Below are 26,223 nucleotides of genomic sequence, written 5' to 3'. Positions count from 1 at the left end.
TTACCCAGTGCAAAGGTGCATTGGGTAAAAATAAATGACAAATACAGAAAAGGGGGAATACTAGCTGAGGGTAAAGATGAATAAATGGATTAAATGGAGAGAAATCCAGTATTACACCAACAACTCGAAGGAGTTCTCAGAGCAAGAGATGACTGGCTGGGTGCAGTGGCTCACACCTGTAATCCCAGCACTTTGGGAGACCTGAGGTCAGGAGTTTGAGATCAGCCAGGTCAACACAGTGAAACCCCGTCTCTACTAAAAATATAGAAATTAGCCAGGCATGGTGGCAGGTGCCTGTAATCCCAGCTACTTGGGAGACTGAGGCAGGAGAATCACTTGAACCCGGGAGGCAGAAGTTGCCGTGAGCTGAGACCGCGCCACTGCATTCCATCCTGAGCAACAAGAGCAAAACTCCATCTCAGAAAAAAAAAAAAAAAGAAAAAAGAAAAGAAAAGAGAGATGGCATTGTCTCTTAGCTCAATGATTCCATATGCCTTAGAGGTTTATTTGCCAAGCAACTCCAGCTTTTGGAACCTGACAAGATTGAAAGGAAGCCTGCACACCTGAGTGGCCTCAGCTTGGGAGCCATACAGTATGACGGACGGGATGAATTATTAATGACTGAATGGGACTCTAGTAATGTGGCAGTATCTTTTGAGTTGTGTATTCTTTTGCTATAAGGGAGCTATGTTCTCTGTGTTCAAAAACCAGGAGTGGGGGCCTGTGGTGTTTTATATGGATACGTTTTTGTTGATAGTTCCTGGCTCATAACTCCCACAGCCCCAGAGACAGTCCTGCCCTATGCCCTGGGGGAAGGAATGCTGATGTCATGAAGCTTCCACTAAAAACCCCCGAGGACTGGCTTCCGAGAGCTTCCCTTGGCTGAACACACGGAGATTCCTGAAGCTTGTACGTCCCTCTCTCCATATCTCGCCCTACACATCTGTTCATCAGTATTCTTTGCAATATTCTTTATAATAAACCAGTAAATGTTAAAAAAAATACAGTTATGAAATCTCTCATCATTCATATTTATTGGTTATTTCTCAATTAAATCCCAATCAAAATTTTGTTTTAAGTTATTGCTGGGTTCAGTGGCTCACACCTATCATCCTCGCAGTTTGGAAGGCCAAGGTAGGCAGATTACTTGAGGTCACAAGTTCGCAACCAGCCCGGCCAACACGGTGAAACCCCGTCTCTACTAAAAATACAAAAAAATTAGCCAGGCGTGGTGGTGGGCGCTTGTAATCCCAGCTACTTGGGAGGCTGAGGTGAGAGAATCGCTTGAACCTGGGAGGCTGAGGTTGCAGTGCGTCATTGCACTCCAGCCTGGGTGACAGAGCAAGACTCTGTTTCAAAAAAAAAAAAAAAAGTTACCCTTTGGTGACTTTCATTCAAGCCACCTTCTCTATTAAACCCCAGGCTGCCTGAGGGCCAGGGCTGCCTTCCAGCTCTTGGTCTTCCCCGTGGCCTGGTCTAGGTCTGGTCCTCTTAGCACAGACCCACCCACAGCTCCCTCCTGACCTGGTCACAAATGTAGGCTGCCACACCTTGTACCTCAGGACTCAGCTCCCCACCCGGCCACCTGCCCCAGGCAGCAGTGCTCCAGGGCAGACTGCAGGAAGGGACCCAGTGACCTGGGCGGCCCGGGCCCAGCAGGTCAGAGCCCCCACAGTGCTCCTCATGCTTAGGGAGTCCAGGAGGAGGAACACACCGTGGGGCAGATTGAGCCGTGGCACAGACAGAAGAGGTTGAGGGGGTTTGAGACATGCTACCCCTAAATAGGCCAACGCAGCACATACTGAGTCTGTTAAACTGAAGGAATCTGAGAAGCAGTATGTTCAGAAAGGACCATTTGACCTTCCCCTGAAGCCGGTCATAAGACTCATGTGAGGGGTGCCCGAAGACACAGGGACAGGGACAAGAATCTGAACTAACTGCCTTGCCGTTTCCACCATGTATTACCCTTGGCTCATGGCCCCTCTGTCCTATCTTATTTTTTCACAGCTTTCCACCCTCCATTGAACCTAGCATGAAAACCCTCAGGTTATCTGTTTCTTAGGGTCTTCATTTCCTATGGAGTTTCCCATGTCATATAAAACTTATATTAAATAAACTTGTATGCTCATCCTTGTGACTCTGTCTTCTCTTACAGAGGTCCCTGCCAATGAACCTCAGATGGGTAGAGGGAAAAGACAGTTTTCCTCCCCTGCAAAGCCAGGGTGCAGTGGGCACAGCGGGTGGAGGAGCCATGAGGAGGAGGAGTAAGCAGGGGGGTCAGGCAGAAGCCAAGGCAGGGCAGTGCCACCAGCTCCAGGAGTAACAGAGGGACCTGCTCCCGCGGCCAGCCACACTGAGGCCTCCAGGGCCTGACTGGGGGTTTGAGGAGCAATTCCCTCCCTGTCGCCTGGGAAGAAACTCCTATTCCTGCCTGTGCTGGCCAACTGTGCCACCTGTGCCCCTGTGATGAAACTGCCAGACTCACTCCGCACTGACCAGCACAGGAAGCAGGTGAAGCAATGCTGTATACTGGAGAATGGGGGCTAAGAGGGCCAAACACAGCAGCCCCGCCACTTTCTACCTATTAGCCTGGGGCCAGCCATTTGACCTCTCCAGACCTCAGTGGCCTCATCTATAAAATGTGGACAAATCACCTACCTGAGTCCTAACACTTACAGGGCTGTGAGGTTGAAATGAGCCAAAGGACATCAGGCAGCAGGCTGATGCCAACCCCTGGTCAGCACCAGCGAGGTCATAGATTGAGGGAGGGGCTTGCTGCAGGCTGGCACCAGCACTTGTCCAGTCACCCCACCCACCAAGGCCCAGGAAGAGGCTCCTTACAGGGGGACGACCCTCATGGGAAGGTGGAGGTGCAGGCGGTACTGGCTCTTTTGCATGTCCTCTTTTCCCTGGAACTCACGCATCATGTAATCCACATACTTTTGCTGCCTCAGAAAGAAAGCACAAGGGAGACAGGGTGTTGGCAAAATGGTCTCGGCTTTCAGTTTCAACAACCCAAGCCTGATTCTCAGGGTCCCCCCCGCCACCTCATCTCTCCCAGGCCCTTCCAACGGGGAACCTTCTGGTGGCTGCTTCCTAAGTACCGGCCAAGGCAGGTGGCCAAGCAACAGACCTGCTCTTTCTCTGTTAGTTTGTCACTCAGGCTGGAGTGCAGTGGTGTGATCACAGTTCACTGCTCAGCCTACAAAGTGCTGGGATTATAAGCATGAGCCACCACACCTGGCCTTTTTTTTTTTCTCTCTCTCTCTTTTGGGACAGGGTCTTGCTCTGTCACCCAGGCTGGAGTGCAATGGTGTGATCACAGCTTACTGCAGCCTCAATCTCCCAGGCTCAAGTGATCCTCCCACTTCAGCCTCCTGAGTAGCTGGGACCACAGATGCATGCTACAATTCCCAGCTAATTATTGTATTTTTTGTAGAGACAGGGTTTCGCCATGTTGCCCAGGCTGGTCTTGAACTCCTGGGCTCAAGTGCTCTGCCAAAGTTCTGGGATTAAAGGTGTGAGCCGCCACGCCTGGACAGCAGACCTGTTCTTGAATCCTGAGTATGGGAAGAGCCTACTGGCAGCATTCATGGAAAGAGCGCTGTAGCGCCTCCCTAGCTGTCCTGAAGCGCTAAGTGCATCCTCAGATCACCTCCACAACTGCCATTGCTCTGGGAGCTCTTAATTCACTCTCCCCTGTGGGTAATAAGACTCAGGCCCCTGTAAGGATATGCTATGCTCATGCTCAAACATCGAGTTAACAGCAGGGAGCACCCACAACCAGGGCCACTGGTGCAACTCCAGACTCCATTCCGCTGCCCAGCTGCTGGAAAACATGGCCAAGGCCCAAAGCAGTCACCATATGAAGCTATAACGAGAAATGGAGGGTTGTAGAGAAGGACAACTGGGTAAAGCCCTGAGAATGCCGGGAATGTGAGGGGGTTAAATTACTTTTTATTCTTTTTCTTTTAGTTGGCCTCATTAGTTCTAAAGGAAATGTTTATTACAGAACATTAAGAGAAATAAAAACAGCCAAGTGTGGTGGCTCACACTGGTAATCCCAACACTTTGGGAGGCCAAGGAGGGTGGATTACCTGAGGTCAGGAGTTCGAGACCAGCTTGGCCAACATGGTGAAACCCTGTCTCTACTAAAAATACAAAAATTAGCCGGACATGGTGCCGGGCGCCTGTAATCCCAACTACTCGGGAGGCCGAGACAGGAGAATCGCTTGAACCCGGGAGGCAGAAGTTGCAGTGAGCCAAGGTCGTGCCATTGCACTCCAGCCTGGGCGACACAGCAAGATTCTATCTCCAAAAAAAAAAAGAGAGAGAGAGAAAGAAATAAAAACAAGAAAATTAAGAAGAATAAAACCTATAATGTATACCTACACTGAGAAGAGCGATGAGATGGCAATTAACACAAGGACTCTCAAGGCACGCTCCCTGGTTTGAACACTGGCTCCAGTGCTAATGAGTCTGAAGCCTTGGGCAAACTCTTAACTTTCCCATACCTCAGTTTCCCAATCTGTCAAATGGAGGTAAGTGTTTTTTTTTTCCTGAGACATGGTCTCACTTTGTCACCCAGGCTGGAGTACAGTGGCACAATCTCAGCTTACTGCAGCCTCAACCTCCCAGGCTCAAACAATCCTCCCAGCTCAGTTCCCCAAGTAGCTGGGACTATAGGCGTGCACCATGACACCCGGCTAATTTTTGGTATTTTTTGTAGAGACAGGGTTTTACCATGTTACCCAGGCTGGTCATGAACTCCTGAGCTCAAGCAATCCACCCACCTCGGCCTCCCAAAGTGCTAGGATTACAGGTATGAGCCACTGCGCCCGGCCAAAATAGAGGTAAGTAACAGCTCCTATGAGGTTTCAGTAAACTAGTACATAGGGAGCTTAGCACAGTGCTTCGTGTAAATGCTAGTTATCACTGTCATCTTTACTACATCAATTTGTCAGACTATCCTTGGTACTTTTCTGTATGCTTAAAAAGCTATATATTCCCATTGTCGAACGTTTAGAACCAGAAAAACATGAAAGCATTATTATTACGCTGCTGTAAAAGCCTGACATTTTTGGATGTAACAGCCACAAGTTGGCCTCTTCCTGAGTGACAGTGAAGGGTCATGAGATGGTCGTGGTACCAGCTTGAATCCCTCAAGCCAAATGGGAGGCTGGTGGGCAGCACAGCCACGTGGCAGGTAGGGTCACCGCTGCAACTCAGTAGGTCTCACATAGGGGCCAATGACACTTGTCCCTGGGGAATGAGCTGCCAGGAACGCAGCTCACACAGGGCTTAGGAGGGACCTCTCCACCGGGCAAGTCCCCTGGTTGGGGCCGGAATCCACAGGGAGGCTTTCCCACATCATGATGGCCTCCCATCTTCAGCCCACCAACTGGTCAAGGACTGGACCCTCCAGCCTCCCTCCAGCACCTGAGGAAGCAGGGGCACCCTTCTCACCCAGGTGACAAAGCCTTCACAGTCTGAGTCCACCTTCAAAAACAGCTCCTTTAGCATCTCCTTCGACACACTGCTTAGAACCTTCTTCATGGCCTTGATGAAGGCGTCCATGCCCAGGGCTTCAAAGAGAGAAGAGAGAGCATCATCCCCTTCCTCACAAGGCCCTCGACCCATCACTGCCACAGAGTTCTCGAGTGTCTTGGTGCTGAGAGGCACACACTGAAGACCACATTTACAGCCAGGCACGGTGGCTCATGCTTGTAATTCCAGCACTTTGGGAGACTGAGGTGGGTGGATCACTTGAGGTCAGGAGTTCAAGACCAGCCTGACCAATATAGTGAAAACCTGTCTCTACTAAACATACAAAAATAAATTGGCTGGGCATGGTGGTGGGTGCCTGTAATCCCAGCTACTTGGGAGGCTGAGGCAGGAGAATCCCTTGAACTTGGGAGGCGGAGGTTGCAGTGAGCTAGGATCGCACCACTGCACTCCAGCTTGGGCAACAAGAGCGAAAACTCTGTCTCAGAAAAAAAAAAAAAAAAAACACCATGTTTACCAGGTGCGCTTGGTTCAAGGCAGTCTTGGTGCTGCCACCCCTACTGTCCTCAGCTGGTCCACTGCAGGGGGCACAGAAGGGAGATGGCTCCAGCCAGATACGGGGCCCTTAGAAGGCTGCCTCCTCCAGCCCCTCAAAACTCAAATCCAGCCCCTCTCTTGGACCTGTCTCCCTTCCTCACATCTCAGCAGCCACCCCAGCCTAGGCCAATTCCAGAAGCTTCTGTCCTCATATGGTTATCTTTTGCATCTTATCTGCTCAACATTCAACCACCCCACAAATCCTGGCTGAATACGCACCATATGGGAGCACTGTGCTGGTCCCACAGCAGTGCAGGGAAGGGAGGCACTAAAAAAGATCAATTCCCATTTCCATACAATTAACAAAGATGAAGGATTGAGACAAAGATAACTCTGCAAAGAAAAGGAGAACCAGGCCGGGCACGGTGGCTCATGCCTGTAATCCCAGCACTTTGGGAGGCAGAGGTGGGAAGATACCTGAGGCTAGGAGTTCAAGACCAGCCTGGCTAACATGGCAAAACCCTGTCTCTACTAAAAAATACAAAAAAAAAAAAAAAAATTAGCCAGGCATGGTGGCACACGCCTGTAATCCCAGCTATTTGGGAGGCTGAGGCAGGAGAATCACTTGAATCCAGGAGGCAGAGGTTGCAGTGAGCCAAGATCGCACCAATGCACTCCAGCCTGGACAAGAGAGCCAGATTCTGTCTCAAAAAAAAAAAATAATAAACAAAATAAATAAATAAATATTTAAATATTTTAAAAAACAAAAAAATTAGCCAGGTTTGGTGGCATGTGCCTGTAATCCCAGCTACTTGGGAGGCTGAGGCACAAGAATCACTTGAACACAGGAGGCAGAGGTTGCAGTGAGCCGAGATTGCGCCACTGTACTCCAGCCTAAGCGACGGAGTGAGACTGTCTCAAAAAAAGAAAAAGGAAAGAAAAGAAAAGTAGAAGCAAGGCCAGACACAGTGGTTCATGTCTATAATCCCAGTGCTTTGGGAGGCTGAGGTACGAGGATCACTTGAGATCAGGAGTTTGAGACCAGGCTGGGAAACATAAGGAGACACAATCTACAAAAAAATGTTTTTAATTAGCCAGGTGTAGTGGCGTGAGCTGTAGTCCCAGCTGGTCGGGAGACTGAGGTGGGAGGATGGCTTGAACCTAGGAGGCAGAGGCTGAAGTTGGCCATGATCTCGCCACTGTACTCCAGCCTAGGTGATGGAGACAGACCCTGTCTCTAAAAAATAAATAAAATAAAGGCCGGATGCAAGGGTTCACACCTATAATCCCAATACTTTGGGAGGCTGAAGTGGGCAGAAGGCTTGAGCCCAGGAGTTTGAGACCAGACTGGGCAACATGGTGAAACCCCATCTTCACAAAAAATACAAAAATTAGCCAGGCATGGTGGCACATGCCTGTAGTCCCAACTACTAGGGAGGTTGAGCTGGGAGGATTGCTTGAGCCTGGGAGGTGGAGGTTGCAGTGAGCAGAGATTTCACCACTGCACTCCGGCCTGGATAACATAGTGAGACCCAGTCTCAATAAATAAATAAATTAAATAAAAATGAAGAAAAGCAGCAGAGCAAAAGTATATAATGGCAACAAATAGACATTAATAAATTCAGACATCTAGGAGAGAGGTGAACTGCATCTTCTTTTTTTTTTTTTTTTGACAGAGTCTCGCTCTGTTGCCCAGGCTGGAGTACAGTGGCACAATCTCAGCTCACTGCAACCTCCGCCTCCTGGGTTCAAGCGATTTCTGGCTAATTTTTGTATTTTTAGTAGAGATGAGGTTTCACCATGCTGGCCAGGCTGCTCTCAAACTCCTGACTTCAAGTGATCCACCCTCTTCGGCCTCCCAAAGTGCTGGGATTACAGGCGTGAGCCCACCACGCCTGGCCAAACTGTATCTTTTAAAAGTAATTATCAAAATATAAACTTTGGCTGAAGGAAAAGATGGGGAGAAGAAAGGAGGAGCAGGCAAGGATAGAAAATTCTCCACGTGCTGGGTCTATAAGGGGATCTGTCTGCTAATGGGTCAATAACCCCTGTCTACAACTTTTTTTTTTAATAATCACGGTCTTTAAAAAGTGCTTCTGGGCTGGGCACAGTGGCTCACACCTGTAATCCCAGCACTTTGGGAGGCCGAGGCAGGCGTATCACGAGGTCAAGAAATTGAGACCATCCTGGCCAACATCCCCAGAGTTCAGGGGACTCCTTCCATAGGGAAGCCTTCCTAGAGTCTATCTAAGGAGGCCACTCCCACCATTGCCCAGCTCCATGGTTCTTGCTGACATTCTTTATCAGCTGACACACTCGCTTTCACTGTTTTGTGTTTTGTTTTTGTTTTTAGCGGTTTTGTTTTGTTTTGTTTTTTGAGATGGAGTTTTACTCTTGTTGCCCAGGCTGGAGTGCAATGGCATGATCCCGACTCACTGCAACCTCCGCCTCCCGGGTTCAAGCAATTCTCCCTGCCTCGGCCTGCCAGGTAGGGAGGCCTATCCAGGTGTGCACCACCACACCCAGATAATTTTTGTATTTTTAGTAGAGATGGGGTTTCGCCATGTTGGCCAGGCTGGTCTCGAACTCCTGACCACAGACGATCCACCCACCTTGGCCTCCCAAAGTGCTGGGATTACAAGCATGAGCCACTGCGCCCGGCCTTGTTTTTGTTTTTGAGACAGAGTCTCGCTCTGTTGCCCAGGCTGGAATGCGGTGGCACGATCTTGGCTTACTACAACCTCCACCTCCTGGGTTCAAGCGATTCTCCTGCCTCAGCCTCCCAAGTAAGAACTATGGGCATCCGCCACCATGCCCAGCTAATTTATGTATTTTTAGTAGAGACAGGGTTTCACCATGTTGGCCAGGCTGGTCTCGAACCCCTGACCTCTCGATCCACCCGCCTCAGCTTGCTGGGATCCCAAAGTGCTGGGATTATAGGCGTGAGCCACCGCGCCCAGCTCGCTTTCACTCTTGTCTGTCTGTCTTCTATCTCCCACTCCAGCCTGAGAGCTCTGGGATAGCAGAGATGAGCCTGTTTCCCCAGGACTGGGTCCTGGCTTCAACAAACACTGGTCCCCTGAGGGTTTCTGTGGGCACTGCACTGAGATGTGCTGGCAATGGCACTTCATGCCAGGCATTGTTCTCTGTGTCTTATGCACACGGACTACCTACATAAGGAAGTAAATGTGTCACAGAGAGGTGTGGTCTCTTGCCCAAGGTTACACAGCTAGTAAGTGGTAGCACCAGATACTAACCCCAGCAATCTGGCTCCAGAACTCATGCTCTTAACCCCATTCTATGCTCCTTACAAAACACCCAGCACAATGATACAACAGTAATTATCATTATCTTTGTTGCTGGATCAAGGAATAAATGGAAAGCCTGAAGAAATCATGCCTTGCTAAAAGAGGGACCCATCTTGCTTATCTGGAGTTACAGCTGACATGCTTAAGCACTTAATGGTCCTTCCAGGTAGAAGACAGATGTCAGGGGGCAGGCCATGAGCCCTGCAGCCTCCTTCCAGACAGAGCTGGGAGTCAAACTGCCTTTGTGTGCTTTCAAAACCTTTTGGGGAGACTGAAAGGCACTCCTTCCTCTTTAAGAACCACTGACTTCCCTCAAAGATCTGGATTCCACCTGGACTGAAGCTAGGAAAAGGGAACTTACAGAACAGGAAGAAGGACACTGGCGTGTCCCCTCTTCCCTCCAAGGCACGCACTGACAGTTGGGGTGCCTAAGACACGGTATGGAGCCCGTACTCATAATCCACCTCCTTAAAAGACTTTTGAAAGAGAAAAATTATCCTATTTTCCTTTATCCTACCATCAACAAAAGGTGAATTTTCCTTTCTCCCATTTAAAGTCACAGTTGTTTTTTTAAAATGAGAAAGGGTTTTTTACATTGATATGAAAATAACTGCAAGATACATTCAGTAAAAAGCAAGAGGTAAAACTTGTTAAAATTAATTTTTTAAAAAAGCAAGGAATACAGCATAGCAAGACACCATCTCTACAAAACATAAAAATGAAAAAAGTAGCTGGATATGGTAGCATGCACTTGTAGTCCCAGCTTACTCTGGAGGCTGAGTCAGGAGGATTGCTTGAGCCCAGGAGGTCGAGGCTTCAGTGAACTATCATCACACCACTACACTCCAGCCTGGGCCACAGAGCAAAAGCCTATCTCTAAAATAAATTTAAAAGAATAAAAATTAAAAAAAAATAAAAAGCAAAGAGTAGAACAGTGTGGACAGTAGGCTGCCACTTCATATAAAAAAGGGAGGAAACTGAGGACTGGCCACTAACATTTAAAAGAAGTAGAGAGGGCTGTGCGATGGCTCACACCTGTAATCCCAGCACTCTGGGAGGCCGAGACAGGTGGATCACTTGAGGTCAGGAGTTCAAGACCAGCCTGACCAACATGGTGAAACCCTGTCTCTAGTGAAAATACAAAAATTAGCCAGTGGTGTGTGCCTGTATTCCCAGCTACTCAGGAGGCTGAGACAGGAGAATCACTTGAACCTGGGAGGTAGAGGCTGCAGTGAGCCGAGATCGTGCCACTGTACTCTAGCCTTGGTGACAGAGTGAGACTCCATTTCAGGGGGAAAAAAAAAAAGCAGAGAGAAGTGACTAAAGGTACTTCTGTATTTCTAAAGGTCACAGGAGGCTGGGTGCAGTGGCTCATGCTTGTAATCACAACACTTTGGGAGGCAGAGGCAGAAGGATTGCTTGAAGCCAGGAGTTTAAGACCAGCCTGGGCAACATAGCAAGACCCCATCTCTACCAAAAAGTTTTTTTAAATTACCCAGGCATTGTGGCACATGCCTCTAATCCCAGTTACTCCAGAGTCTGAGGCAGGAGGGTCACTTGAGCCAAGGAGTTCAAGGCTGCAGTGAGTTATGATCACGCCACTCCACTCCAGCCTGGGCAACCAAGTGAGACACTGTCCCTAAAAAATTAAAAATAAAGATCACAGGAAACAGAAAACAGTAACCACTTAAAGGGATATACTTGGGCACATGGGTGGTGGGGAAGAAAGACATTTTCTCTGTGTATCTAAAAGGTACCATGAAAAAAGTACCTTTTGGATTTTGAACCGTTTGGGTATATTGAACTGTGTGGATATATTACCTATTCAAAACAAACACAAACACAATAAAAACGATGGCCAAAGTCAGTACCAACGGGGTCCACCCAGACACAGTAGTGGCAATTCCTGGCTGCAAACAATGACATTGAAGATCACCGCCCAGGAAGACCACCGCCCTATCTTCAGACCAGACACAAATTGTCCCTCCTAGGTCTCACTTTACTTATTTGTAAACTGGAGATTTCTTATCTTTTCCTGCCCACATCACAGTGTGGTTGTAAATCTAAAAAAAAAATTCACAGGGCAGGTAAATAGGACCCTGGCATGGTCTAGTGGATATAAAGAAAGATGCCTTTAAGTACTCCTATTATTTGACTTACAGGAGTATTATTTCAGGGGAAAAATCAAGCTCTAAACAGAGAAAAGGCTTGATGTACAAAGGATATCTTTACAACATTAAACTCAATAAAACCTACATGTCTGAAAATAGGGGAATGGCTTAGCCAGTGAAACAACTGCCTCCATTAGTAATGATTACTTGGAAGATTATGTAGCAATATGGAAAATTCCTTAGGATATTAGCATTAAGTGAAAAATAGTCTGAAATTACACATATAGTATGATTAAAGACATATGAAAACACGCATAGCCATCTGTGGTAGAGAGACTTAAGCAGCCCCCATACTGTGTGCCTCCTGGCGCTCAATCCCTCCTTTGATCCCCTCCCCTGGAGTGTGATGGGACCTGTGACTTGTTTCTAACCAACAGAATATGGCACAGGTGACAGGGTGTGCAGGACTATGTGCATGTGATTACATGATTTGTTATATAAGATTACAACACCCAGCTGGGTGCGGCGGCTCACGCCTATAATCCTAGCACTTTGGGAGGCCGAGGCAGGCCGATCACCTGAGGTCGGGAGTTCGACACCAGCCTGACCAACATGGAGAAACCCTGTCTCTACCAAAAATACAAAACATAGCTGGGCATGGTGGCACATACCAGTAATCCCAGCTACTTGGGAGGCTGAGGCAGGAGAATCGCTTGAACCAGAGGCAGAGGTTGCGGTGAGCCAAGATCGTGCCATTGCACTCCAGCTTGGGCAACAAGAATGAAACACCATCTCAAAAAAAAAAAAAAAAAAAACATTGCAACACCCATCTTGCTGGAGTTTTTCTCCCTGTTGTTGGCTTGAGCCTTGCAAGCAGCTCTGCTGGTGAATCCTGCATGGCCAGGAACTGTAGGCAGCCTCTAGAAGCTGAAGGTAGCCTCCTGCCAACAATCAGGAAGAAACAGAAGCCCTCAGTCATACAGCGGCAAGGAATTGAATTCTGCCAACAACCTGAGTGAGTTTAGAAGTGGGTCCTTCCCCAGTCAAGCCTGAGATGATTCCATAGCCCCAGCCGATAACTTTTTCTTTTTTTTAGACGGAGTCTCACTCTGTGGTCTAGACTGGAGTATAGTGGCGTGATCTTGGCTCACTGCAACCTCAGCTTCCCAGGTTCAAGCAATTCTCTTGCCTCAGCCTCCCAAGTAGCTGGAATTAGAGGCCTGTGCCACCATGCCCAGCTAATTTTTGTATTTTTAGTAGAGACGGGGTTTCACCATGTTGGCCAGGCTGCTCTTGACTCTTGACTTTAAGTGATCTGCCCACCTTGGCCTCTCAAAGTGCTGGGATTAGAGGTGTGAGCCATCGTACCCGGCCCCAGCCAACAACTTGATTGCAGCCTTATGAGAGCCTGAACAGAGAAGCCAGCTAAGCCATGCCCAGACTCCTGCCCCAACAGAACTGTAAGTGATAAACGTGCATTGGTTTAAGCCACTAAGATTTTGGTACTGTCACACAGCAATAGATAATAAACCATACATATGAAACTGGAAGAAAATACATACACCACAACGCTAACAGTGGTTACATTTGGGTATTTGGACTAGGGATATTTTTTAAAATTTTCTAGATCCCAAATAGCCTCCAATATGCTTGCAATACCTACATAATGCTTGAAAGTTTTACAGGAGAAACTAGATGCAAAGATGCTGATCAGGGCTGGGCATGGTGGTTCACACCTGTAATCCCAGCACTTTGGGAGGCCAAGGCAGGAGGCACTGCTTGAGTCCAGGAGTTTGAGACCAGCCTGGGCAATGTAGCAAGACCTTGTCTCTACAATTATTATTTTTTTAATTAGCCAGACATCGTGGCATGTGCCTGTAGTTTCAGCTACTCCGGGGGCCAAGGTAGGAGGATCACTTGAGCCCAGTAGTCCCAGATGAGCGTGGACCACATATTAGGTTGGTGCAAAAGCAATTGCAATTTCTGCCATTACTTTTAATAGCAAAACTGCAATTACTTTTCACCAACCTAATAGCAAGCCCTTGTTTCTAAAAAAAAAAAAATTTAATTAGCCAGGAGTGGTGGCATGTGCCTGTAGTCCCAGCTACTCTGGGGGCTGAGACGGAAGGATCACTTAAGCATGGGAGGTCGAGGCTGCTGTGGTGATCACACCACTGCACTCCAGCCTGGGCGACAGAGCAATATCCTATCTCAAAAACAAAAACAAAATGCTTATCATGTCTGAACCCTCCACACACCCCAGGTACTGGGTCCTGCCCTGTTGCAGAACTCACACAAAAACCAACCCTACAGAGAGGCCTTACCTCCAGTCGAGTTGATGTCCTCCTCAAACATTTTCTCTATCTTGGCCAGGTGTATCTCAGTAAACAGCTGGGACCCAGGCTGGAGGTCGGGCACCTGGCTGAGGGTGATGGATGGTGTTGGGGAGCTAACAGCCTCCTTGTTCTGGAAGCCACGTGGGACAGACAGCTGGAACGAATATAACAAGAACCAGGGACTGAGTGTTTCAATTTCCTGAGCCAAACATTTTCAGCACATGATTTAAAGAGAGACTCTTTGAGAAAGAACAAGGTAAGTAGTGTTATGATGGTACTGACAGAAACACATAATTCTTTTTTATTATTATACTTTAAGTTCTAGGGTACATACGCACAACGTGCAGGTTTGTTACATAGGTATACATGTGCCATGTTGGTGTGCTGCACCCATTAACTCGTCATTTAGATTAGGTATATATCCTAATACTATCCCTCCCCTCTCCCCCCACCCCACGACAGGCCCTGGTGTGTGATGTTCCCCACCCTGTGTCCAAGTGTTCTCATTGTTCAATTCCCACCTATGAGTGAGAACATGCGATGTTTGGTTTTCTGTCCTTGTGATAGTTTGCTCAGAATGATGGTTTCCAGCTTCATCCATGTCCCTACAAAGGACATGAACTCATCCTTTTTTATGGCTGCATAGTATTCCATGGAGAAACACATAATTCTTTTTTGTTTTGTTTTGTTTTTTTTGAGACGGAGTCTCGCTCTGTGGCCCAGGCTGGAGTGTAGTGGCGCGATCTCAGCTCACTGCAAGCTCCGCCTCCCGGGTTCCCGCCATTCTCCCGCCTCAGCCCCCGAGTAGCTGGGACTACAGGCGCCGCCGCCACGCCCGGCTAGTTTTTTTTTTTGTATTTTTAGTAGAGACGGGGTTTCACCGTGTTAGCCAGGATGGTCTCGATCTCCTGACCTTGTGATCCACCCGCCTCGGCCTCCCAAAGTGCTGGGATTACAGGCTTGAGCCACCGCGCCCGGCCGAAACACATAATTCTTAACCATTTTTAGACCTAAGAAGATAAAGAAAAATCTAGACTCTCCTGACTTTGGAGAGGGAACCATTGCTCCCCTTTTGCAGATGCCACAGGTGAGGCTCAAGGAGGATACAGCCAAGTCCTACCTTACTCATAACGGGGTGTTCATTTATAAGGGACCTCAGTTCAGTAACTGTATCATTTCAAATCTTCAGTGGTCAGAATTCAGGACCCCAGGGGGCTGGGCGCAGTGGCTCAAGCCTGTAATCCCAGCACTTTGGGAAGCCGAGGAGGGCAGATCATTTGAGGTCAGGAGTTTGAGACCAGCCTGACCAACATGGTAGAAACCCATCTCTACTAAAAATACAAAAACATTAGCCAGGTGTGGTGGCGTGTGCCTGTAGTCCCAGCTACTCAGGAGGCTGAGGCAGGAGAATCACTTGAACCCAGGAGGTGGAGGTTGCAGTGAGCTGAGATTGTGCCACTGCATTCCAGCCTGGGCAACAGAGCAGGACTCCTTCTCAAAAAAAAAAAAAAAAAAAGATCCCAAGGAATCCAGCTCCATTTTCCCTAATTTGACCTGGTCCTGACCAGTCCAGATGTCCCATCTGGGTCAGATAAGCTCACCTGCCCCACCCCTGGCCTTGCTGCCAACACACCAATGCTCAAACAGACCCCTCCACTGGGGGTTCTCCCTCACTTCCCCCTTCTACTCCTCCTTCTCAGATCCCCCCAAAAGCCTTCCCCACCCCTCTAGGCCTCATGATGCTTCCTCTCATCACCCCTCTGTGAGACTCATACAGATACTTAGCATAATGTGTCAGGTCACCAAAGCTCAGGCCATCAAAGGCTGCCTCCCCTAAGATTCCAAACAAGGACAATTAGATGACCTGAGTGGCAGGCAGGCAGTGCTGCTCACTGAGACTCATTGCTTTGGGCCTTGGGAAGTTGAGAAGACTTTAGTTCAAAAAGACAAGAGACAAGGGATTGAACTGCTCACTCTCCCCACCTTAGCCCCAACTAAAGAGCAAATGTGCTCATCCTCCTGTGACCTTTCATTCATTTGCCAAGGGTCTACACACATTGACTGAGCGCCAGGCACTGTGGATACAGCACTGTGGATACACTGTGAACACAGTAAGGGTCCCTGCCTCCATGGAGCCCAACAGAGGAGCACGTGAAAGCTCTCACCACCCACCCAGGTCCCAGATTAGAAATCTCAGTACCACCTTCAGCTCTTCCCTCTTCCTCCTATGCATTCTACTGTCCCTCCAGTTAATTATTCCTGGGATCCATCACCTACATATAAGCCTCCTCTCCCACACCCCTGCTCGCCTCGAACTCTAGTCTTTTGCTGGGACAAGTACAATGACCACCACTAACTGAGACCAGAGTTCGGCCTTCTCTTCCCATCCACCTCCCAACGCTGGCACCAGTCATCTTTCTAGGCAGCAAGTTTTTCTTTTTTTTTTTTTTTTAAACAGAGTCTCACTCTGTCACCCAGCTAGAGTATGGCATGATCTCGGCTCACTGCAACCTCTGCCTCCTGGGTTCAAGTGATTCTCCTGTCTCAGCCTTTCAAGTAGCTGGGACTACAGGCATGAGCCACCACACCCAGCTAATTTCTTGTATTTTTAGTAGAGTCAGGTTTTCGCCATGTTGACCAGGCTGGCCTCGAACTCCTGACCTCAGGTGATCCTCCTGCCTCAGCCTCCCAAAGTGCTGGGATTACAGGCATGGGCCACCACACCTGGCTTCTAGGCAGCAAATCTGATCAATGATTTTACTCTGCCTCTGATACTCTTCACCCCAACTCCTTAGTGTAGCATTCAAAACACTTCCTAACCAGCTCTGACCTATCTTTCTAGTTTCAAGCATGCACCATGTTCCAGGCACACCACCTGCTCCCACCATCCCCAAGCCCAGCAAGCATTCCGTGCTTACTCACATTGTCTCCCATATACAATCCAGCCCGTCTCCCTCAGAGGTTCTCTCGCTCAAATGGAACCTCCCCCCCAGGAGCTCTTCCATAACTTTCAGATGACAGTCATCACTGCCACCTCCATATTCCCAGGTCTTTGTTCATATCTGCCCCTCAAGGCAGAGTAAGTGTGCATGTCTGTCCATACATGTAGGCAGCAAGCCACGAGGGGAAGCACACGGCTACAGAGCCCCAGAGCTCTGGGTTGGAATTCTATGTGGCTCCCCCACTTACAGGCTATTTTAACTTAGGCATATCACATCATTCTCTGAGCCACAGGTTTCCTCATCTGCAAAACAGAGAGCCACAGTCCCTACCTTGCAGGGTTGTGGTTGAGACCTAAATGACACCTGAATACATGTGAAGCCCTAGTAAACTGTAATTACACAATAAATGGCAGCTCTTGTTATTACTCCTTGTCTCATAGTGAGCTCTTCAAAGACAAGGGCATGTTTAACTTAATCTTAATCTAATTTGTATTAATTATCTCTATATTCCCCAGCCCCAAGCACATAACAGACAATACATACCTGGCTTGATAAAAACTCTTACAGCCCATCCCACCATTATCACAACCTGCTGGACAAAATTAAGTAGAGAAGTGGAGTCCATGTACAGACCGTACATCAGGGGGCTCGGGTGTGTTGCATTTGACTCATGCAGCTTGTTTTGTTTTTTTAGAGACAGGGTCTCACTTTGTTGCCCAGGATAAGTGCAATGGCGAGATCATAGCTGACTGCAGCCTTGACCTCCCAGGCTCAAGCAATCCTCCCACCTCAGCCTCTGGAGTAGCTGGGACCACAGGCATGTGCCACCATGCCCAACTAATTTATTTTTTACTTTTTGTAGAGATGGGGTTTCACTATGTTGCCCAGGCAGGTCTCAAACTCCTGGGCTCAGCGATCCTCCTACCTTCGGCCCACAAAGTACTGGGATTACAGGTGTTAGCCACCATACCCAGTTTCAGGCAGCACTTTAAAAGTACACTTAGGTCAGGTGTGGTGGCTCATGCCTGTAATCCCAGCACTTTGGAAGGCCGAGGCGGGCAGATCATGAGGTGAGGAGTTCGAAACCAGCCTGGCCAACATGGTGAAACCCTGTCTCTGCTAAAAACACAAAAATCACACCTGTAATCCTAGCTACTCAGGAGGCTGAGGCAGGAGAATTGCTTGAACCCGGGAAGCGGAGGTTGCAGTGAGCCGAGATGGTGCAACTGCACTCCAGCCTGGGCGACAGAGTAAGACTCTGTCTCAAAAAACAAAAAAAAAAGTACACTTAAGTTACCTGCCCAGTAAATATCTGAGTATGCAACCCCCTCCCCGATGCAGAAACCACTGTACTTCCATGCTGGTAAGTGAGGTTTTGGGTGACTCTGGAATGCCCCACCCTTTATTAGTTCAGATAATTGTCTTACCTTTTGGAGTTGAGGGATCTCTGCTAAGTCTTCAGAAGACATTAGTCTTGACCTAGAATAGGGAATCATAGTCAACTTAACTCCAGTCGCTGTAAGGACCACGTGGAAGGTTGACTTAGCCAGGTCACAAAAAGGTGGAAAAGAAGTCAAGCTCAAGGGAGAGGGTGGCTGCCCCTTGCCCATGGACACTCCCAGCAAGCATTTGATGAGCATCCCTTTTCCCAGAGATTTCTCCAGCAAAAAGCTTTTGCCAAGCTTGCACCTGAGCCTTTCTTCCCCTGATAGACAGGAGTTGTCCTGCAGAAGCCATGGGGTTTCCCAAGTTTCTTTACTCCTGACTTAATGCCAGAGGCTTTCTAAAGGGGATCACACTTTCTACAGAAGTAGAAGAATCTTAGGAGGCCATGTGGTAGTACAAGTACAATAAACAGATTAGAAAAATGAGGGCCCCTCATTTCCGCTGCATATACCCTCCCCACCCGCCTTCCAGTGCCCTTGCAAGTCAGGACTTCGGGAGAGCAGACAGAACAGAGCTCTGCTCTGGGAATATAAAAGGAACGTTTCTATTGGGTCAGCAAGGCCTCCATATGATAGATGACAGAGTTTTGTTAGGGTCTTTGGAGCACCAATCCACCTTGTCAGCAAGTACCACCAGGCAAGAGTCCAGAGGGCACTCTAGGATGGCAGGGGGACAGCCAAGAAATAGTTAAGCCCAGGACATGCACAGGAGACAGACCAAGTGAGCCAGCTTGGGTTGACCTGAAGGGCCCTGGGGGCAGAAGGGAGGGAGAAATCATGGGAGAGAAGAAAAAAAAAATTGGCAGCAGAAAGTAGAATCTTGAATACCTGGCCAGACAGTCTGAACAAAATGAAGGGCAACTATGAAAGTTCACCAGCAGCCAGGTGCAGTCACTCACACCTGTAATCCCAGCACTTTGGGAGGCCAAGGCGGAAGGATCACCTGAGGTCAGGAGTTCAAATGAGACCAGCCTGTCTAACATGGTGAAACCCTGTATCTACTAAAAATACAAAAAATTAGCCAGGTGTGGTGGCAGTTTCCTGTAATCCCAGCTACTTGGGAGGCTGAGGCAGGAGGATTGCTTGAACCTGGGAGGCAGAGGTTGCAGTCAGCCAAGATCGAGCCATTGTACTCCAGCATGGGCGACAAGAGCAAGACTCTGTCTCAAAAAAATAAAAAATAAAATTCATCAGCACAAGCTGGAGGGAGAAGACTGAACGGTACCCAAGAATGCTCTAATCTAGCAGTGTCTTGGTAACAGCTCACATCTAAGGACCAAAGGAGAGAGGACAGCCTAAAGGAAGGAGATTTGGAAGCCAAGAACCAAGTTAACAGAAATGCCAGAACCACTTCCAGAAAAAGGAGCAAGGAGGGAAAGTGGTTTAATGCATGTGATACTAGGCCGTCCAGTTAGGAATAAACAAACAGGCCAAGGCAGGAGGATCACTTGCATCCAGGAGTTTGAGACCAGACTGGGCAACACTGAGACCCCATTTCTACAAAAAATCCAAAATTAGCCAGGTGTGGTGGCACACACCTACATGCCCAGCTACTCAGGAGGCTGAGGTGGGAGAACTGCTTGAGCCCAGGAGGTTGAGGCTGCAGAGAGCTGAGATCGTACCACTCCACTCCAGCCTAGATGACAGAGTGAGACCCTGTCTCAAAAAAAAAAAAAAGAAAAGAAATAATAAAAACAAACACCTGGAAATCTGGGGACTGAAACTTGAGGAAAGAGGAAAGAGAAAGAGGGAGAAACACACAAGACAGCTAGGAGAATGGGATGCTACAAAGTGAGCTAAGGTGATAAGGGAAAGAAATGGCCATTGAAAAAGGCAATTAAGAGATTACCAGTGAAAAAGCTGAAGTGTATGTAAAATGTTAAGTCCATTTCTGTTAAGAATATATGCATGTACATGTTGGCACACGCATAAAAAAAGCGCCTGGAAACATATACTCCAAAATTAATGGCAGTATCTCTGGCAGGTGAGATTATGGAAGATGTTTATAGCCTAAATCATGCAATTCTGATTTTCATTTTAATTAAAAAAGGGTTCATGGCAATCTTTTGAGATAGGGTCTTGCTATGTTGCCCAAGCTGGTTTTGCACTCCTGGGCTCAGCTGATCCTCCCACCTCAGCCTCCCAAGTGGCTGGGACAACAGGCACATGCCACCACACCAGGCTCATGGCAATCTTTAAAATGTGTTTCAATGGCTGGGCGCAGTGGCTCATACCTGTAATCCTAGCACTTTGGGAGGCTGAGGTGGGCAGATTACCTGAGATTGAGAGTTCAAGAACCAGCCTGACCAACATGGAGAAACCCCGTCTCTACTAAAAATACAAAATTAGCTGGGTGTGGTGGTGGATGCCTGTAATCCCAGCTACTCGGGAGGCTGAGGCAGGAGAACCGCTTGAACCTGGGAGGTGGAGGTTGCGGTGAGTTGAGATCACACCATTGCACTCCAGCCTGGGCAACAAGAACACAACTCTGTCTCAAAAAAATAAAATAAAATGTGTTTCAGTGGAGTGGGTAGGATGGTGGGTACTAATTGAAATGACTCCTTTGTGAAAGGACACTGTTGAAGAGTGATTGCTGCAGCATCATTCATAGGAGCAAAAACCAAAAGTGAACCATTAAAGAGAAATGAATGAATCAGTGCACCTGCACCTAGGACATCACCCAAACATCAGAAGGATGAATCTGATCTCCAGCAGCTAAGAGAGATTTCCATGAAGTACTAATAAGAAAAGCAAGATGCAGGCCAGGCACAGTGGCTCACTTCTGTAATGCCAACACTTTGGGAGGCCAAGGCAGAACGATCACTTGAGTCCAGGAGTTTGGGACCAGCCTGGGCAACATGGTGAAACCCTATCTGTACAAAAAGTGAGCTGGGTACGGTGGTACTCACCTGTAGTCCCAGCTACTCAAGGCAGTGAGGTGGGAGGATTACCTGCATCCAGGAGTTCGAGGCTGCAGTGGACTGTAATCACAACACTGCACTCTGGGGCCTGGGTGACACAATGAGACCTTATCTCAAAAAAAAAAAAAAAAAAACAAGATGCAGAAAAGGTGCATAGCATGATGCCAATTTTTATAGAAGAATGAAAAAATAGGCTGGGCACAATGGCTTACGTCTGTAATCCCAGCTACTTGGGAGACTGAGGCACAAGAATCGCTTGAACCCAGGAGGTGGAGGTTGCAGTGAGTTAAGATTGTGCCATTACGCTCCAGCCTATGGGAAAGAGTAAGACTCCATCTCAAAAAAAGAAAAAAAAAAAAAAAGTTACCACCATCAGCAATGGGGCAAAATTACATCCTCTGATCCGATACATGGAGGGCACATTGCTTCAGCAGTATTACTGCCAAAAAAACTACATCTGAATCTAATCATAAGGAAACAGACAAACCCAAATTACAGGATATTCTACAAAATAACTGTTGTTGTTGTTGTTTTTGAGTCTGTCACATGGGCTAGAGTGCAGTAGCTCAATCTTGGCTCACTGCAACCTCCACTTCCCAGGTTCTGATGATTCTCATGCTTCAGCCTCCTCAGTAGCAGGGATTATAGATGCCCGTCACCACGCCCAGCTAACTTTTGTATTTTTAGTAGAGACAGAGTTTCTCCATGTTGGCCAGGCTGGTCTCAAACTCCCTGGCCTCAAGTGCTTTCCGCCTGCCTTAGCTTCCCAAAGTGCTGGGATTACAGGTGTGAGTCACCACACCTGGCCAAAATACAATGCCATGTAAACCAAAGAAAGGCTAAGGAACTGTTAGAGATGAAAGGTGACTCGAGAGACCCAACAACTGGCTGGGCAGTGGCTCACACCTATAATCCCAGCACTTTGGAGGCTGAGGCGGGCGGATCACGAGGTCAGGAGATGGAGACCATCCTGGCTAACAAGGTGAAACCCTGTATCTACTAAAAATACAAAAAATTAGCCAGGCGTGGTGGTGGGTGCCTGTAGTCCCAGCTACTCGGGAGGCTGAGACAGGAGAATGGTGTGAACCCGGGAGGCGCAGCTTGCAATGAGCCGAGATCGCGCCACTGCACTCCAGCCTGTGTGACAGAGCGAGACTCCATCTCAAAAAAATAAAATAAAAAATAAAACAAAAGAGAGACCCAACAACTAAAGGCAATGCACTATTCTGAATTGAATCCCAGATTGGGAAAAAACAAAAATGCTGCAAGGACTGTTATTCTCGGTGAAATTATGTAAAATTTGAACGTGGACTCTACATTATATTAATGTTTTCTGCTTTTGATAACTGTATTGTGGTTATGGGAATGTCCTTGTTCTCAGGAAATGTACACTTAAAAGTAGGAGTAAAAGGGCATGATGTCTGTAATTCTCAAATGGTTTAACAAATACATGTATAATAACACAAATGCAGCAAAATGTTCAGTTAGTCTAGACAAAGGGAAGTTCTTTGTAGTAGTCTTACAACTATTTATATATTTTTAATTATTTCAAAACTAAACATTTTGTAAGAGAAATGTCTTTCACCAGGAGAAAGTGGTTCTATGTATGTTCATGAACAGAGGTAAAATGCCAAGTGGAAAAAAAAATGCTGGTTGCTGGCAAAAGAGACCACCCAAAAGAAAAGGGCAGGAGTAAGAGGGGAGAGGCCAAGACAAGTACCATTCCTCCAACTCGGAAGGGAAGGAAGGGAAGGCTGAGATATAAAACTCGGTTGATATTTAGAATTGGAGAACAGGTCAGGTCAGAAGTCACACCCATCTGCCTCAATCTGTTCCCTAAAGTTGACCTGTCCGGAGCTTATGGAAGAGGGGAAGGGCAAGGCAAGTGGGGAGATTACCATCTGGAACAGGGGTGAGAATTCAGAGCAGCCACTAGGGGAACATGCTAGGGATTAAAGGGGAATGAGTGGTTTGTAGGAATTTGTAGAGGCAGATGACTTAAGGATACGCGCATTGAAAGCCGGTCGGGACACAGGTTAAAAGCTGCTCTCCAGCCTTGGAGCTCAGGCAGAGGTCTTCAGCAGAGGTATTCAATCTTTGGGAGTGCAACTTTCACCCAACACCCTCACTCACCCTGACTCAATTTGATCTCCCCGGTTAATCTTGCTGGCAAAGTGCTATCACTTTCCAACTCCCATCTCAACAAAGACATCGGCAGCTGTTCCCAGTCCAAGACAGCTCCTTTATGAAGTCGAGATGGAACTCTGGGTCTGCTGGTCACATTTAGAACCAGGGAAATGAGACAGAATTCCATATGAAGAACATAAATGAAGCATCAGAACCCATCCCAACAAACCGTAATCACAGAACCATTTTTCATCCAATTTCTTTTATTGAAGAAGTTGAACTTACAGGAGACAGTGAAAAGAGCTACAGCACAAACACTCAGGACAAACACAGATACAAAATAATACATAAAACAAGTAGCAGGAAACTGGAAGATGCCAGGGAGTCCTCTTAAAAAGCAGGGCTCGCCAAAACCAAAAGACCAACTGGCTCCAGGACAGTGAAAGGCACAGTGCCTCCTCTGCCCTCTGCATAAGCTCCAATTCTTTGAAAATAAGGAGACAAGAGTGTTATGTGTGAAATGGGGGACTTACAAATCCAGACTTCAGGGCAGGCCTAGACTTGATGCAGCCACTGCAATCTTGATCCACGGCGCAATTCAGCAGACAAGTTGGTGAAAGGTAAGTGTCTCCAGAGATGTCAACCAGGGATGTGGATTCCAGATGTTAAAAGACACCCAGCTAAGTCACATTTCACGTGGAAGTGGATGTTTTCAAATGCTAAATGACTACCAAACAAAACATTCTCCCTGGGCCTTCACCTCTCAGAGAACACCAGCACACAAAAACAAAAGTCTGTTCTCATTTCATCAATAATGGAGACAAAGAATTTTGTTAAGAGTGTAGAATTTTAAGAGTGGATGAATTAAAAAGTCCAAAAAAGGTGCAAAGGTCCTATAAATCAGGGTTTATTAGACTAGATATTAATAAATTAGAAGGGTTTTTTTTTAAAAAAAAAAAAAAGGCTGATGGCCCTAAATATGAGTTTCCCATTGTTTCTTAGCTTAGTATATTCATTTTCCAATACAATGTTAGCAATTCTTACAGCAGTTCCTGCCATTTTTCCAATAACACACATTAATCAAACGGTATATATTTTTCACTATAACCAATCTTCACTGATTAATACATTTATCAGTATTTTAATATGGCCTAAAATATGCTAAATTCTGTCACAATAAATGTTTTTCCCTCCCTGGTGAGAAATATGAGTAAAAAAAGGAAAATACTAAGATGCATTCTACTTTTTAGTTAAGGAAAAGTTCAGAAAACTCCCACCTTTTTAAAAAAGAATGAAAATATGATCCTAAGTAACTCAGATTAGAAAAACAGTAACAGGGCCAGGCACAAATGCCTATAATCCCAGCACTTTGGGAGGCTGAGGCAGGATGATCACTTGAGCCCAGGAGTTTGAGATCAGTCTGGGCAACAAAGTGAGACCATGTCCCTATTAAAAAAAAAAAATTAAAAAGAGAAAAAAGCAGTAACAATAAAACAAGTGGGAAGGAGGACATTTAGAAGAAAAATCTCCTAGATAAACCTCTGCACAAAAATAATTTTGGAAAAAAGTTAGAAGTCCTACCTGAGATTAATTCAGGCATCACTTGCTAATGCTAAGGAAATTCTGACTGGAAGGGAGCAACTCAGGGGGCCAAGAGCCACACTAACAGACGCAATCACCTGCCCTACAGAAGGTGCTTCCTCACACTCCCACTTAGCTGCAATGCCAATACCGCCCTTCCAAGCCTCAACCCTACGATTTTAAGATATCAAAACTTGGATCCTTCTTCAGCGCTACGTAATTTGTCAAAAATTTCAACACGCAACTCTATAGCCAAAAAGAGAGCCTTTTCTTTTTCAAACAAAAATAAACACGAGAGAAGTCACTAACTGCTACAACTAGCAGGGACCCTCAAGACTGATATCAAGGATCACACCTTCACCTGGCAGTAGTAGGTTGAGGTCAGTAACTCAGCTCACATGACATTTAAAACCACACAACACTACCCGACAGAGTTACAGGTTCAGATGCCAATGGTTTCAAAAAACCATGATTCAGGCCAGGCGCGGTGGTTCATGCCTGTAATCCCAGCACTTTGGGAGGCCAAGGCAGGTGGATCACGAGGTCAGGAGTTTGAGACCAGCCTGACCAACATGGTGAAACCCCGTTTCTACTAAAAATACAAAAATTAGCCGGGCATGGTGGTGGCATGCGCCTGTAATCCCAGTTACTCAGGAGGCTGAGGCAGGAGAGTCACCTGAACCTGGGAGACGGAGGTTGCAGTAAGCCGAGATCGCACCACTGCACTCCAGCCTGGGCAAAAACAGCAACGCTCCGTCTCAAAAAAAAAAAAAAAAAAAGATTCCAGAAAAAGGCAGATTCTCAAGTGTTCAGCACCTACTTTAAAAAAAAAAAAAAAAGGCACTTCTTGGCCAGGAACGGTGGAGGACTGCTTGAGTCCAGGAGTTTGAGACCAGCCTAGGGAACATAGCCAGACCTTGTCTCTACAAAAATAAAAAAAATAGCTGAGCAGTTCCAGCTGCTTGGGAGGCTGAGGTGGGAGAACCACTTGAGCCGGGGAAGTCGAGGTTGCAGTGAGCCATGATCATGCCACTGCACTCCAGCCTGGATGACAGAGCGAGACCCTGCCTGGAAAACAACAACAACAAAAAGCACTTCTTAATGACTGGGGAAAATATTAAATATTAGGTTAGAGAGTTAAAGACTCTTAGAAATTTTAAAGATAAATGTATTTCACTCAACACTGAATCTTAAAATTACTTCTTCAAACCAGAAACGGTGGCTCAGGCCTGTCATCCCAGCACTTTGGGAGGCCGAGGAGGGCAGATCACTTAAAGCTCAGGAGTTGGAGACCAGCCTGGATAGCATAGTGAAACCCCATCCCCACCAAAAAAAAAGAGAAAATTATTACTTCCTCTCTCAGCCTTCAAAATTAAGGAGGAGGGAGGGACAAATTGGGGTATCCCATAG

The 26,223-nt window shown here is 47.1% G+C and overlaps 1 protein-coding gene across 7 annotated transcripts in view; it reads right to left on the bottom strand.

Moving 5' to 3' along the window:
* Window positions 1-25,706, bottom strand: part of EFCAB8 (EF-hand calcium binding domain 8) — a 106,952-nt gene extending 81,246 nt beyond the window's left edge. For 4 of the 7 annotated variants that reach the window (XM_033186103.1, XM_033186105.1, XM_033186104.1 and 1 more), the window contains exons 1-4: window positions 18,167-19,127; window positions 13,786-13,951; window positions 5,467-5,585; window positions 2,842-2,945 (exon numbers count right to left, since the gene is read on the bottom strand). In XM_033186103.1, coding sequence (XP_033041994.1) covers window positions 2,842-2,945; window positions 5,467-5,585; window positions 13,786-13,951; window positions 18,167-18,379 — 602 coding nt within the window. In that variant the 5' untranslated portion in view covers window positions 18,380-19,127. Of the gene's footprint in view, window positions 1-2,841; window positions 2,946-5,466; window positions 5,586-13,785; window positions 13,952-18,166; window positions 19,128-23,238 lie in introns of those variants that run through there. The other 3 variants (XM_033186106.1, XM_033186107.1, XM_033186109.1) reach the window with 3 other exon arrangements.
* Window positions 25,707-26,223: the final 517 nt, after the last annotated feature.

The sequence above is a fragment of the Trachypithecus francoisi genome, unplaced genomic scaffold (genome assembly GCF_009764315.1).
Source record: "Trachypithecus francoisi isolate TF-2019V2 unplaced genomic scaffold, Tfra_2.0 Lachesis_group21, whole genome shotgun sequence".
NCBI classification, from domain to species: Eukaryota; Metazoa; Chordata; class Mammalia; order Primates; family Cercopithecidae; genus Trachypithecus; species Trachypithecus francoisi.
This window is presented reverse-complemented; position numbering and strand designations above follow the sequence as displayed.